General features: G+C 42.9%; 1 protein-coding gene across 1 annotated transcript in view; it reads left to right on the top strand.

Moving 5' to 3' along the window:
• Window positions 1-16,356, top strand: part of VAV1 (vav guanine nucleotide exchange factor 1) — a 55,368-nt gene that overhangs the window by 17,603 nt on the left and 21,409 nt on the right. Inside the window, exons 2-8 of the mRNA XM_061188836.1 lie at window positions 13,170-13,286; window positions 13,791-13,849; window positions 13,969-14,037; window positions 14,311-14,419; window positions 14,517-14,606; window positions 15,809-15,877; window positions 16,061-16,164. Coding sequence (XP_061044819.1) covers window positions 13,170-13,286; window positions 13,791-13,849; window positions 13,969-14,037; window positions 14,311-14,419; window positions 14,517-14,606; window positions 15,809-15,877; window positions 16,061-16,164 — 617 coding nt within the window. The remainder of the gene's footprint in view (window positions 1-13,169; window positions 13,287-13,790; window positions 13,850-13,968; window positions 14,038-14,310; window positions 14,420-14,516; window positions 14,607-15,808; window positions 15,878-16,060; window positions 16,165-16,356) is intronic.

Genomic DNA, 16,356 nt, shown 5'->3' with positions numbered 1-16,356 from the left:
AAAGGAGTCCTGGACTTCTCTGGTGGTCCAGTAGTTAAGACTCCGCTTCCACTGCATGGGGCACGGGTTCGATCCCTGGTTGGGGAACTAAGATCCCGCATGCTGCGCGGCCAAAAAATTTTTTTTAAAAAGAAGAAGAAGCAAGGAGTCCAGTGGGGAGGCCATCCCAGTTATCCAGGTGAGTGATGATGGTGGCTTGGACCAGTAGAGGCGGACAGAAGTGGGCGGGATTCTGGGTATATTTTTAATATATACCGATAGGATTTTGGAATGGATTGAAAGTGGAGTGAGAGAGAAATAGAGAAATATACCAATGGAACCAATACGATTTTGCTAATGTATTGAAAGTGGAGTAAGAGAGAAATAGTCAAGGCCACTCCAATGTTTTGGGTTTGGATAACTGGAAGGGCAGATGTTATTAGAGCCTGCAACTAATAACATTATTAGTTATTAGTTCTCAGTAACAACTGTTATCAGATCTCAGTAGCAACTTTGTTGGGAGAATTAAACAAAACTGTGTGTGTCGGGGACTTCCCTGGCGGTTCAATGGTTAAGAATCCACTTCTACCGCAGGGGACGCGGGTTCAATCCCTGGTCGGGGAACTAAGATCCTGCATGCTGCGCGGCCAACAAACAAACAAACAAACAAAAACTGTGCATGTCAGACTCTTAGTGTAAGATTCGGAAAAGGCTCAGTTCTCAATAAATGGTGCCTCCTACGAAGGGCTGGAGCCTCCGGAGGGCAGGGGTTGGCCCCTGCAGGCAGTTTTGATTCACCTAGCTACTCTTCAGAGACAACTTTGGGAAATGAGGCTGTAGAGAGGCAGGGAGAGGGTGGGGCAGAAAGGCAAGGGACATGGAACAGAACAGAACCACGCCATATATTGTTTGCGGACACATGCCTGCGTAGTAAAAGAACGCGGACACCGATGGAAACAACGCACACCCATTTCTGGATAGGAGTTACCAGTGGGGAGGGAAAGAAGGGCATGCGATTAGAGACTATTGCACGTGGATTTGAAATGTAATGATAATGTTTAATTCAAAAGAAAATATGTTTACTCAAAGGAGTTGAAAACTTATGTCCCATACAGAACACGGATGTTTATAGCAGCTTTATTCATAATTGCCAAAACTTGGGAGCCGACAAGATGCCCTTCAGTAGGTGAATGGATAGACTTTGGTACATTCAGACAATGGAATGTTATTTGGCGCTAAAAGAAATGAACTGTCAAGCCACGAAAAGACATGGAGGACCCTTAAATGTATATTACTAAGTGGAAGAAGCCGATCTGCAAGGCTATGTACGGTATGATTCCAACTTTATGACATTCTGGAAAAGGCAAAACTATGGAGATGGTTAAAAGATCAGGGGTTGCCAGGGGTTAAAGTGAGGCAAGGATGAATGCATGGAGTACAGAGGGTTTTTAGGGCAGTGAAAATATTCTGTATGATACTATAATGGTGGACACATGTCATTATTCATTTGTCCAAATCCATAGAATGTACAACACCGAGAGTGAACCCTAATGTCGACTACGGATTCTGGGTGATGATGTGTCAATGTAGGTTCATCGATTGTAACAAATGTACCCTCTCTGACGGGGGATGTGGGTAATGGGGGAGGGTACACATGCATTGGGGTAGAGGGGTGTATGAGAAGTCTCTCTACCTTCCATTCAGTTTTTCTGTGAGGCTAAAACTGCTCTCAAAAATAAAGTCTATTATCACAAAAATAAGGGAAAAGAGACAAAGGAAGGGAGAGCCCACTAGAGTCCCCCGACTGGACCGATGGAGGTGCCACGGACCCCAAAGGGAGCTGACCGGGTGTTTTCCTGCCTCCTTGGCAGCCTCCAAAAGCCTGCTGGTCTCTGCTCCACCTTGCCACTCATCCTGCAGTAGGTTAACCTGAGCTCTTTCATTTGGCAACAGTGTTTCAAGAAAGAGAGAGCAGAGGCTGCCATGCGGTCTGGTTGCCTAAGCTCAAAACTCACACAATGTGACTTCCGCTACTTTCTATTGGCCAAAGCCAGTCTCGAGACCAGCCCAGACACAGAAGATTGGAAAATAGACTCCACTTCTAGATGGTAGGAGCTGAAATCTATATGTAAAAGATCACAAGGGGCATTCAGGCAGAGGGAACAAGGCATAGAGGCAAGAAAACATAAAATATGTTACATTTAGGGTGGGGGAACCATCTTTACAAAGTTGGAGCCGAGGTAGGGGAGGCAGCGTGAGAAAAAAGATAGTTCTTGCAGAATTCCGCAGGGACCAAATCTTGCAGGTCACGGTGAGGTTGAACTTTATTTTGAGGTCGATGGGTGACCATGGCAAGGTTTCATGGTCAGATTTGCTGTGTGGAGGTGGGCTGGGAGGGGTGAAACATGAATTAAGGAGACCACTGAGGAGGCTAGTACAGTCACAAAGGTGAGAGGTGGTGGTGTCTGCTCTAGGATTTGACAATGGAAATGGTGAGAAGGGCTTGGATTGAGAGGTAGCTTGGATGGTGAATCCGAAGTACCTCTTGATTGACTGGAAGGGGAGGATAAAATGAATTTAAAAATTTTTAAATTTTATACTGGAGTATAGTTGATTTACAATGTTGTGCTAGTTTCAGGTGTACAGCAAAGTGATTCAGATTCTTTTCCCATATAGGTTATTACAAAATATTGAGTAGAGTTCCCTGTGCTATACAGTAGGATCTTGTTGATTATCTATTTTATATATAGTAGTGTGTATCTGTTAATCTGAAACTCCTAATTTATCCCTCTCCCCACCTTTCCCCTTTGGTAGCCATAAATTTGTTTTCTAAGCCTGTGAGTCTGTTTCTGGTTTGGAAATAAGTTCATTTGTATCCTTTTGTATCCTTTTCTTAGATTCCACATATAAGTGATATTATATGGTATTTGTCTTCTCTGTCTGATTTACTTCACTTTGTATGATAATCTCTAGGTCCATCCATGTTGCTGCAAATGGCATTATTTCATTCTTTTTTACGGCGGAGTAATATTCCGTTGTATATATGTACCACATCTTCTTTATCCATTCATCTGTTGATGGACATTTAAGTTGCTTCCATGTCTTGGCTATTGTAAATAGTGCTGCTGTGAACATTGGGTGCGTGTATCTTTTCGAACGGTTTAAATGAACTGATACTTGCAAAACACTTAGATGCCTTCCTGGTTTGGAGAAAATAATCCATAAACATAATCTAACTTGATTATGATGCTTGGGGAGTGTTAAGAATCATCCTGGGTTCCTCAGCTGAGTCTCTGTGTGGATGGAGAGCCTGGAGTAGGAGTGGGTTTAAAGCAGCCACGATGTCCACCTTGAACCTATTCCGTTTGAAGTGCCCACTGATGGATGAAGGAACCTGTTTCCGCAGCTGTAAATGAAGAAGTTGATGGTAATGAAAGGGCGGAGCGTTGTTCTGAAAACCCGACCCTGGGTGGGAAAAGAAGTCCAGACTCTCCTCTACTTATCCCCATGTTGTTTATTTATTCAATAAACACTAATTGGGCATTACTGCATGCCACCATGTCCAGGCTCCAGAGATGCCTCAACTCTGGGCCCTGCTTTCTTCTGGTGGAGGGGACAGAGCAGGTCACAGACCTTGTGGTCAGGCCTGGGGTGGGGAGAGACATTATACTAAGGGATCCTGGGGTAGGGGAATGAGGTTGAGGACTCCACTTGGGCGAAGAAATGGGGGAAGAGATATTGGAGATGGGCCTTGAAGGATGAGTAGGAGTTCACCAGGCAGATATGAGAGGAGTCTTTAGCCCAGATTCCAGCCGTTTGTTTATTTCCATGTGTGTAATTAGTGAAACAATTACAAGAAGAACTGGAGTGGGCAGTCATGGGGCCTCTGAGGATCCAACAGACCACAGCTGACTCTGGCTCTTAAGGCTACTGTATTAGGATAACACTAGCTGCTGTAACAAATAAGCCTTTTCAGTGACTTAATGTAATAGAAATGTATTTCTTGTTCACATAGTAGTCCAATGTTCCTCCTGGTACCAGGTGGGAGGTTTTTCTCTCATGGGGTGATTCAGAGACTATTTTCATTCGTGACTTTGCTATCCCTTAGAGTCTCAGCATCATTTCTGTCTGCCTGCAGACAATAGGGAAAAATAGAGTATGAAGAAGGCAATTCCACTTCTTAAATTTAATACATTGCCCTAACAAGGATGCACATGGTGAATACTCACATTCCATTAGCTAGAACGAGTCATATGGCCACACCCATTTGCAAGGGGGGATGGAAAATGTAGTCCTTGGCTGTGCGGACAACTTTACAGCCACAATTCCATATCGTGGAAGAAAAAGCATGAATTCTGGTGGATTGCCAGTGACCTCTGCCACAGGTAGGCAGCAGGAATAGAGCTAAGGCCTGGGAGGTGCTACAAGATACCCAGTTTGCCTTGTGACTTTGAATAAGTCCTTCTTCTTCCTCTCTGGGCTTTTTCCTCTCTCTGGGTGATGAACATTGGAGACTAGATGATATCTGAGGTCTTTTCCAGTTCTGAAAATTGATGGGTCAGTGAATGCTCATGGGCTTTCTAGCTGGAGCTAAGATGATGGTGGTGATTACAATGATAGTGATGATGGTGATTGTGATATTGGTGGTGGTGATGGTGATTATGATGGTAATATTGATGATGATGGTGGTGGTGGTGATAATATGGTGATTATAATGATGATATTGATGATGATGAGGAGGAAGATGTTGAGTATACTGATGATGATGGTGGTAGTGGTGATTATGATGGTGACATTGATGATGATGATGGTGATAGTAATGATGGTGAAGATGATGATGGTAATGATGATGGTGGTGATAGTGGTGATTATGATGGTGATATTGATGATGATGAAGATGATGGTGATGATGGTGGTGATAATAATAGTGATGATGTGAAAATCATGATGGTGATAATGGTGATAATGATGGGTATGATTATGGTGATAATGGTGATGTTGATGATAGTGAGGATGATAACGATCATTTCCAGATATTGAGGGCTCACACCATGCCAAGCCCTTTACATGCATTATTCTATCATATTACAACAACATGACACAGTAGGCAATATTATGGTCCATTTTTAAGGAACTTTCATAACAAGTTCAGAGAGGGGAGGTGATTTGCCCAAAGACACACAGCAAGTAGGATCTTCTCGTATCCTTTTTTTTTTTTTTGGCTGCACTGCTGGGGCTTGTGGTATCTTAGCTCCCCGACCAGGGATTGAACCCAGGCCCTCGGCAGTGAGAGCGTGGAGTCCTAACCACTGGACCACCAGGGAATTCCCTTCTTGTATGCTTTGGGAATTTATTCTCCATCCTATTCCCTACTTTACCATCCCAGGATATTCCTACTGGCTCCAGGGATTGAAGGTAGTAGGTTTGAGAGAAAGCCCTGGAGTTCAGTGATGGTCACATGAAAGATGTTCAATGAAAAACCATTCTGGGCTTTTAATAGAAATTGCATTGAATCTATAGCTCAATTTTGGAGAAGGCTGAAATTTTAAAAATACTGAGTCTTTCTAGATAAGAATTAGTATATATTTCACTCTATTTATTTAGATCTTCCTTCATATCTTTCCATAAAATTTTATAATTTATTCCATAAAGGATTTGTACTTCTTTTGTTAGATGTGTTAGATATTAATCAGCTTTTTTGTTCGATTGTTTGTTTTACATTTTTTAGACGATGGGAAATGCTATCCATTTAAAGTTGAAGTCCAATTTTCATACACAAAAATACTCAGTTCTTCAATTTACCATCCAATCAGTTCTAGCAAACGTGTGCCCTTGTGCAACCCATACCCTTATCAAGATACAGAACTTTTCTATCACGTGTGGCCTTTCTGAGTCAATCTCTACCACCCTCCCCACCCCAGAAGCAACCACTGATTTGATTTCTATCACCATAGGTTAGTTTTGCTTATTCTAAAATTTTGCAAATGTAATCTTGAAAAAAAGACACATTTTCCGATTGATTGTTGCTGATGTACCGACATGCAATAAACCTTGTGTGTTGATTTTGTGTTCAGTAACATTGCTGTTTTATTAATTCCAGTTATTTATGTGTATATTCTTTTGGGCTTATCTATGTTGGCAATCATAGTGTCTGCAAAAATGAGCATTGTATTGATATTTCTTTCTCTTCTGTCTTTCCTTTTATTTCTTTGTCTTGTCTTACAACGCAGGCTAAGATCTTTAGTATAGTTAATAGGAATGGTCAGCGGGCACCCTTGCCTTTGTTCTTATTTCAAAAAAAATCTTTGCAGCATTTCGCTCTTAAGTATAATGTTTTGCTTTTGACTTAAGACAAAGGTTGAAGGTTTTTTCAAGATACTCTTTATCAGGTTACAGAAGTTCCTTTCCATTCCTACTTTGCCAAGAGTTCTTTTTCCTCTCTTTCTTTGAACATAAATGGATGTTGAATTGCTACTGTGTCTTTTATGCATCTGTCATAGTTGCTAATCTCTTTTTGACAGAACAGGCCTTGGGCAAGCAACAGGATCCAGCTAATAAATATGATGTATAACATTGTTTACATCATATTTATTTTACACTGGCTTCTGCTTATAGCACTTAATCCTGGTTTCCTTTGAGAGTAGGATGTTCTCTCCTTAAGTACATTAATTTATGTTAAAGTTAATTTAAAGTCCATGTTCCACATAGAATGGCTTAGGTAGGCTGTGGATGTGGCAATAATTAAGAAGAAGATAAAATCTGAAGATGAAAGTGTGAGATACACAGATACAAAGAACAGTGTGTAATGAATTGATTCATAAATGCAGCTGCCTGAGTTTGCACCCCAGCTGCCTGTCCCTGCCTCAGTTTCCACATCTGTAAAACAAGGATAATGATAATAATTATTTTGCAGGATTGTTGCAAGGATTCCATGATACCTCTCATATAAATATGATATATATATTTTTTAAATTTAAAAACAAATTCCCTTTATTCATCATTTTAATCATTTCTGACCTGACTTAAATGTGGCCACATGCGTGCCAGCAAAAGCATCCACAAATATTGAGGCAGAATAGCCTCCAAAAATCTATAATTTTTAGATACAAAGGAATGAATGACACTGAGTAAAATTATAACCAGGGTCTTACATCTACATTTTAGAGCCCATAGATAACATGTGACTCATTTCTACCTTTTTCAAATGCAGAGAAAAATTTAGAGTCATTCAGAAAGAATCAAAGGTTTATATTGGGGATTCGATCAATATAACTCACTACATTAATAGAATCAAGAACAAAATACACATGATCGTCTTGTACAGATCTTTAAAATCACTTAATGAAAGTCAACATCCATTCCTGATTCAATAAAATGAGCAAATACAAAAACTTTTCAAGAAGCTAGGAATACAAAGAAACATTTAAATTGATAAAAACATTTCTATAAGTTAGGAGTTGGGATTAACATATACACCCTGCTGTATATAAAATAGATAACTGGGACTTCCTTGGTGGCTCAGTGGTTAAGGATCCACCTGCCAAAGCAGGGGACACGGGTTCGAACCCTGGTCCGGGAAGATCCCACGTGCCACGGAGCAACTAAGCCTGTGTGCCACAACTACTGAGCCTGTGCTCTAGAGCCCGTGAGCCACAACTACTGAGCCCGCGAGCCACATCTACTGAAGCCCACATGCCTAAGCCCATGTTCCGCAACAAGAGGAGCCACCGCAATGAGAAGCCTGTGCACCGCAACGAAGAGTAGCCCCCCTCGCCACAACTAGAGAAAGCCCGCGTGCAGCAACGAAGACCCATGCAGCCAAAAATAAATAAATAAAAAATAAATAGATAACCAACAAGGACTTGCTGTATAGCACAGGAAACGATATTCAATATCTTGTAATAACCTATAATGGAAAAGGATCGGAAAAAAAAAAAGAATATCCGAATCACACACACCATAGAAGTCCTGTTTAATTTTTAAATTAATTTTGATGAGCTGATCGCTCTATATAGAAAGAGTAAAACTCATAGAAGCAGAGAGTAGAAGGACAGGTACCAGGGGTTGGGGTGGGGGTAGGGAAATGAATGGGCAGACGTTGGTTAAAGGGTATAAAGTTGAAGTTACATAGGATGAGTCAGTCTAGAGGTCTAGGGTACAGGCGTGATGACTGTACTTAGTAACACTGTATTGAACACCGTAAATATGCTAAGAGAGTAGATTTCAACAGCATTCATCACACACAAAAACATGGTGACTATGGGAAGAGTTGATATGTTTATTAGCTTGACCGTAGGAATACTTTCACTATGAGTAAACATATCAAATCGTCCTGTTGCACACCTTAAATATATACAATTTTTATTTAAAAATACATACATTTAAAACAATATATAGACAGTGCTGGGAATGGAGCCCGTGGCGGGAGCTCATGCTGATTTCCACTGCATGCAAGGCAATGCATTGAAGCTATAGTCAAGAAAACTGGCTCCAGATTCACACCATCCTGGAGTTAAATTTCAGCTCTTCTATGGACTTACTCATTTTGTTTTATTTGTTTGTTTATCTATCTATCTATCTATTTGGATTTTTAAAAATTGAAGTATAGTTGATTTACAATGTTGTGTTAGTTTCAAGTGTACAACAAAATGATACATTTATATATAGTGTGTATATATATATATATTCTTTTTCAGGTTCTTTTCCATTATCGGTTATTACAAGAGTATTGAATATAGATGCCTGTGCTATACAGTAGGTCCTTATTGTTTATCTATTTTATATTCAGTAGTGTGTATCTGTAAATCCCAAACTCCTAATTTATCCCTCCCCTCATCTTTCCCCTTTGGTAAGCACAAGTATATTTTCTATGCTACAGACTTACTCTTTTTTTTTTTAACTTTTTATTTTATATTGGAGTATAGTTGATTAATAATGTTGTGTTAGTTTCAGGTGTACAGCATAGTGATTTAGTTTATACATATACATGTATCTATTTTTTTTTCAAATTCTTTTCCCATTTAGGTTGTTACATAATATTGAGCAGAGTTCCCTGTGCATATATTTTTTTTCTTTTTTTGGCCATGCTGCGTGGCATGCGGGATCTTAGTTCCCTGACCAGGGATCAAACCCGTGCCCCCTGCAGTGGAAGAGTGGAGTCTTAACCACTGGACCGCCAGGGAAGTCCCAGCCACGGACTTACTCTTGCTGTTAATAATCTTGGGCAACTTTCCTTCCCTCTCTGAGCCTGCTTGCTCATAGGTAAAATGGGCATTAAAAACTCACGGGGTTATCAAGAGAAGGGAATAAGTCTGAGTGCCCAACCACGTGAAGTAGGCATCCCCAAAATGCAAATTTTGTTACTGTAGAATCACAGAATAGGGGTTAGCAAGTACCTGGGATTTGCCTGGAGAGCTTGTTAAAAATGCAGATTTCCAGGCCCTCACTGTCATCCATCCATCCAACAAATATCTATCAAGGGTCTATTCTAGATGCTGGATGTCCACCAAGGAACAAAACAATGGCCCTGCTCTCCTGAAACTGACATTTGATTTGGGGGAGATGAACAACAAAAGAAAGAAATGAAGCACAGTTGGAGGGGATGGAAAATGCCAGAGGAGGGGGGTTGCAATTTAAAATAGGGTGGTCAGAGGAGGCCTCATGGAGAAAGTGACCTTTGAGGAATGGCTTGAAGAAGGTGGCCAGGAACCTTGTGCACATCAGAGTATATGAGTTTGCCTGGGCTGTTGTAACAAAGTACCACACACCTGGGGGCTTAAACAACAGAAATGTGTTCTCTCACAGTTCTGGAGGCTGGAAGTCCAGGTGTCAGCAGGTTTGGTTTCTTCTGAGGCCTCTCTCCTTGGCTTGCAGACAACCACCTTCTCCCTGTGTCCTCACATGATCTTCCCTCTGTGCGCATCTGTGTCCTAATCTCCTCTTCTTATAAGGACACCAGTCAGATTGGATTAGAGCCCCAACTATATGATCCCATTTTACCTTAATTATCTCTTTAAAGGCCCTATGTCCAAATATAATCACATCCTGAGGTCCTGGGGGTTAGGATTTCAACACATGAGTTTTGGAGGGGACACCATTCAGTGTCTAAGCAGTGCATTCCAAGTAGAGGGAACAGCCAATGCAAGGGTCCTGGGGCATGTGTGTTGCAGGAACAGTGATGAACCCCTTGTGGCTGGAGCAGAGTAAATGAGGGGGAGAGAGGGAGGAGGGGAGGGCAGGGAGGGGACGGGGCAGGTCGTGCAGGACCTTGTGGACCATGGAGAGGACTTTGGCTTTTACCTGAGGGAGGGTGGAGCCCTGGAGGGCGGTGGGCAGAGGAGGGGTGGGACCTGACTCGGGTGTCCAGCGGAGTTTGACTGAATAGTATGAGGGGATGAACCTGGAAGATGCACTTTTAAAAAACTGAGATATAATTCATATACTATAAAATTCTCCATTTTAAAGTGTACAGTCCAGTGGTTTTTTAAAATATATTCACAAAGCTGTGTAATCTTCACCACTGTCTAATTCTAGAACATTTTCATCACCCCCAAAAGAAATCCCATATCCAGGGAGTTCCCTGGCGGTCCAGTGGTTAGGACTCGGCGCTTTCACTGCCGTGGCCGGGGTTCAGTCCCTGGTCAGGGAACTAAGATGCTGCAAGCCTTGTGGCACGGTCAAAAAAAAAAGAAAAAGAAAGAAATCCCGTATCCATTAAGCATTCTGCCCACCCCCCAGCTCCTGGCAACCACTAACTTACTTTCTGTCCCTAAGGATTTGCCTATTCAGGACGTTTCATATAAATGGGATCATACACTATGTGGCCTTTTGTGACTGGCTTCTTTGACTGAGCATGATGTCTTCAAGATTCATTCACATAGTGGCATGAAACAGTACTTTGTTCCTTTCTATGGCTGAGTAATATTCCATTGTTTGGATTTGCCTGGTCTGGACATTTCATATGAAAGCAGTCACACAATATGTGGCTTTGCAAGGTGCATTTTAGCCAGCTCTCCTGATGAATATGCTTCAGGAATCTTGGTCCACGCCGAGTTCCTTGAGAGTGCTGGGGGCCATGGGAGAGGCCAGCTCCGCGTGCTGGGGGAGGCTGGTGGTGGGGAGGTTGGTTAGAATCCTTTAGAATCTGAGAGACGTTAGAGACAGTTGATCCCATTGTGACATTTGATGAACTGATGATGGGCAAATGCAAGGACGTGAGGGCTTGTTTACGTCAGAACCCACCACCCCAAAGCCAGAATGACATCTTGTATGTTTAACTGAGATATCACCTAGAATCTTTTGGTTGCAAATCACAACCCAAACTGGTTTAAACAAAAAAAGAATGTGTTGGCTCATGAAATTGAAAAGTTCAAGGATATTTCTTTTTTTTTGATTTTTAAAAAAATGGAAGTATGGTTAATTTACAACGTTGTGTTAGTTTCAAGTGTACAGCAAGGTGATTCAGTTATACATACATACATATATACGTATGTATGTATGTATGTATAACACAACATTGTAAATCAACTATACTCCAGTAAAAATTAATTAAAAAAATAAATAAAATGGTTAATGGTTAAACTTTTTTATTGTGGTAAACTATACATAATTTTTATCATTATATATATAAGTAAAATTATATAAATATATTTTATAATTATAAATAAAATTTTATATAAAGATATATGACTGATATATGTAAATAAAATGATAATATTTGTCATTTTAACCATTTGTAAGTGTACAATTCAGTATATATATGTATATATATATATATACTTTTTCAGATTCTTTCCCATTATAGGTTATTACAAGATATTGAATATAGTTCCCTGTGCTATACGGTAGGTCCTTGTCAGGGATATTTCATGTAAATGGAACCACACAATATGTGACCTTTTGTGTCTGACTTCTTTCACGGAGCATCATGTTTTTGAGGACCATCCCCTTTGCAGCATATATCAGTGCTTCACCCCTTTTTGTGGCTGAATTGTATTCTACTGTTTGGCTGCACCTCATTTTGTGTATCCAGTATCCATTGATGGACGTAGGTAAATGCATAGAGACAAAGCAGATGAGTGGTTTCCAGGGAGAAGGGAGGAGAGCGAGGAATGCAAAGTGACTGCATCACTTAATGCACGGTTTCCTTTTGGGTGATAAATTGTCTTGAAACTAGACAGGGTGATGGTTGCACGATATTGTGAATGTATTACATGCCACTGAGGTGTACATTTTAAAATGGTTAATGGTTATAAAATAGATAACCGATAAGAACCTACTGTATAGCACAGGGAACTCTACTCAGTACTCTGTAATGACCTATATGGGAAAAGAATCTAGAAAAGAGTGGATATATGTATATGCATAACTGATTCGCTTTGCCGTACAGCAGAAACTAACACAACATTGTAAAACAAGTATACTCCAATAAAAATTAATTAAAAAGATAAATAAAACGGTTAATGGTTAAATTTTCTTATTGTGGTAAACTATACATAATATTTATCATTATATATATAAAATGATATAAATATATTTTATAATTATAAATAAAATTTTATATAAAATACATGACTAATATATATATAAATAAAATGATAATATTTGTCATTTTAACCATTTGTAAGTGTACAATTCAGTGGCTTTTCATACATTCACAATGTTGTGTAACTGTTACCACTATATCCAAAACTTTTTCATCTTCCCCAACAGAAACTCTGTCCCCATTAAACACTAACTCCCTATTCATCTCCCTCAGCCCCTGTTACCCACCACCATACTTTGTGTCTCTATGGATGTGCCTATTCTAGGGACCTCATGTAGGTGGTATCATACAATATTCATCTTTCTGTGTCTGGCTTATTTCACTTAGCATAATGTTTTCAAGGTTTATCTGTGTTGTAGTATAAATCAAAATTTCATTCCTTTTTAATGGCTGAGTAACATTCCAAATGTATGTATACACCACATTTTGTTATCTGTTAATGGTTAACTTTATATCTTATGAATTTTACCTCAATAAAAAAAAATTCAAGGGTAGACTGGCTTCAGGTACAGCTTGATCTTTATTCGGTGGGGGGGGGCTGTGCCTTCTTTTTCCTGTTCTGTGCCAGTTCCCAAGCCAGATGGCCAAGGGTCAGCTTCTCCCCTGGCCCATTATGTTTTGTCCATTCTCATCTATCTCTCCACAGTTCCTGTGCCTCAAGAATATCCGCACCTTCCTGTCTACCTGCTATGAGAAGTTCGGCCTCAAGCGGAGTGAGCTCTTTGAGGCCTTTGACCTCTTTGATGTGCAGGATTTCGGGAAGGTGAGCTGGGACTGAGCTGCCTGTGAGCTGGACACCGAGAGCCCAAAGATTGGATTTCAATTCATTTCCATGAACGTCTACACTGGGCAAGCCAAAGGCTACTGGGGAAGGACTGATGGGCCAGACCAAGCTGTACACCAGGTGCAAAGAGCCTGGCTTAGGACATGTGGAACTGAGTTTGCGTCCTTGCTCCACCAATTGCTGTGTGACCTCAGATATGTGGCCACGCCTCTCTGAGCCTTAAGTCCCTTGTCTAACTAGGAAGTAAGATCACTCCATCCTCTCTGAGTGATTATGAGGATTGAATAGAACAAGGGGTTCAAGTGGTGGGTGCTCAGTTAAAGGAACACTGACATGCTGACGTCGGGGAATGGGAAGGTGGGAAAATCCCAAATTAGGCTCCCAGGGGCATGGGGTCTAACCTCAAGGTCAGGTGCTTGGAGGCTGTGTTCTGGCATGTGGGTGGGCAAGGGGCTTGCTGAGTAGCCTCGGCCCTTGTCACAGGTCATCTACACTCTGTCTGCTCTGTCCTGGACGCCAATTGCCCAGAACAAGGGGATCATGTGAGTAACTATCTGAGTCGACAGCTCTGGACCCATTTGGCCCCAATCCTCCTGCTCCTGGAAGCTCCCTCCCCACCTGGCCCTCTGGCCTCTGGCTCACACCATCCTGGCTCCCCCAGGCCTTTCCCCACTGAGGAGGAGAGTGTGGGGGATGAGGACATCTACAGTGGCCTGTCCGACCAGATCGAGTGAGTGTCTGGGACCACGACCCTGCCCCGGGGGGTCTGAGGGAACAGGATCTTGCCCTGGGGGGTCTGAGGGGACCAAGACCCTGCCCTGGGGTATGAGGGGATCACCATCCTGCTCTGAGTGTCCGAGGGGACGTGGCTCTGCCCCAGGGGGTCTGAGGGGACGGGACCCTGCCCTGTAGGGTCAGAGGGGCCGAGGACCCTGCCCCAGGGGATCAGAAGGGTCCCTGGTCTGGGGGAGTCCCCTGGCCCTGCCTGACTCCGCCTCCGCAGCGACACGGTGGAGGAGGATGAGGACCTGTACGACTGCGTGGAGAACGAGGAGGCCGAGGGCGACGAGGTGTACGAGGACCTCATGCGCACGGAGCCGGTGCCCATGCCGGTGTGTGGGAGAGCAGGGCCGGGCGGGGCAGGCGCATGGGTGGGGCGCGGCCCCGGACACCCCAACACCGGCCTCTCCTCTCCGCTCTCAGCCCAAGATGACAGAGTATGACAAGCGGTGCTGCTGTCTGCGGGAGATCCAGCAGACGGAAGAGAAGTACACGGACACGCTGGGCTCCATCCAACAGGTGCGATGCTCAGTCCCCGCCCCTGCCACGCGCATGCGCGGAGCGGAGAGGCGTCATCCGTCCCGAGCGGGCCTGGGGCTCTTACCTGTCCGCGCTGCTTTATATTTCTCTGTCTCTCCTCGTCTCTGGTCCTTCTGTGTCTCTCCCTACTTCTTCCTCTGTTTATCTCTCTCTCCTTCTGTGTCTCTTTATCCCTGTCTCTATCTTTTCCTGTATCCTCATCTCTGTCCCTCTGTCTCTATTACTGTCTCTCACTTTCTAGTTCCTCTTTGTCCTTTGGCCATCTCTTTTTTTAACCGTTTTATTGAGATTTAATCAATATACCATACATTTCACCCATTTAACATCTATAATTTAATGGTTTTTGGTATATTCACAAGGGTGTACAACCGGCACCACAGTTTATTTTAACATTTTTATTGAAGTACAGTTGATTTACAATGTTGTGTACCACTGCTTAATTTTAGAACATTTTTTTCTTTCTTTTTCTTTTGGTGGGGAGCGGGCGGGGGCTGCACTGCGCGGCTTGTGGGACTTTAGTTCCCAGACCAGGGATTGAACCCAGGCCCTCGGCAGTGAGAGTGCGGAGTCCTAACCACTGGACCGCCAGGGAATTCCCAACTTTAGAATATTTTCATCATCCCCCAAAGAAACCCCTTACCCCGTAGCCATCACCCCTTAAATCCCCATTCTCCCCAGCTCTTGGCAACCACTAATCTACTTTTTGTCTCTATGGATTTACTTATTCTGGACATTTCATTTAAATGGACTCATACACTATGTGGTCTTTTGTGTCTCGCTTCTCTCACTGAACATCATGTTTTCAAGGTTCATCCACATTGTAGCGTGTGTCAGTGCTTCACTCCTTTTCATGAATGGACCACATTTTGCTATTCATTCATCCGTTGACAGACATTTGGGTTGTGTCCACTTTGGGGCTATGATGACTAATTCTGCTCTGAACAATCTTGTACAGGTTTTTGTGTGGACTTTTTTTCCATCTCTCTTTTCTCTCCTTTTCTGTTTCCTTGCCTCTGTCTCTTTCTCTCTACACATTTCTCTCTCTCGCTCAGTCTCTGTGTTTCTGTTCGTCCCTTTCCGTCTCTGTCTCCTCCTCCCCGTCTCTCTGGGACTCCTTCATCCTTCATCCTCTCTCCTCCTTCATCCTTCATCCTTGTCTCCCCCACCCGCACCCCCCACAGCATTTTATGAAGCCCTTGCAGCGGTTCCTTAAACCTCAAGACGTTGAGATCATCTTCATCAACATCGAGGTGAACTGACCGATTCCCACCCTCCTGGACTTCTGTCCAGTGGGGATGGTCTCCTGGCTTCGCCTGTCCCTGGAGTGTGGGGGGTGGAAGATGAATGACATAGGGTGGGTGGATGACCCTTCTCCCACCCGGCATCCCGAGCCCCAGGCTCCCGCCCCAGCCCTTACCCCTCTCTCCGAGTAGGACCTGCTTCGCGTGCACACCCACTTCCTAAAGGAGATGAAGGAAGCCCTGGCCAACCCCAGTGCACCCACCCTCTACCAGGTCTTCATCAAATACAAGGAGAGGTGAGACCCAGCTGGCCAGCCCAGACCTCTGGAGGTCACTCTGCCCTGAGTGGGCATTTGGGAGGCCCTACCCTCATAGACCACTGGACAGAGAGGGCTTTTCCTTCTTTGCTCGTGGGCAAGGGACTGCCCATCTCTGGTTAAATTCCCAGCTCTTTCTCTTGAGAGCTGTGTGACGTTGGAAAGTCACTT

Source organism: Eubalaena glacialis, chromosome 4 (assembly GCF_028564815.1).
Source record: "Eubalaena glacialis isolate mEubGla1 chromosome 4, mEubGla1.1.hap2.+ XY, whole genome shotgun sequence".
NCBI classification, from domain to species: domain Eukaryota; kingdom Metazoa; phylum Chordata; class Mammalia; order Artiodactyla; family Balaenidae; genus Eubalaena; species Eubalaena glacialis.
The sequence above is the reverse complement of the archived record's forward strand: the minus strand, read 5'-3'. Positions and strand labels throughout refer to the sequence as shown.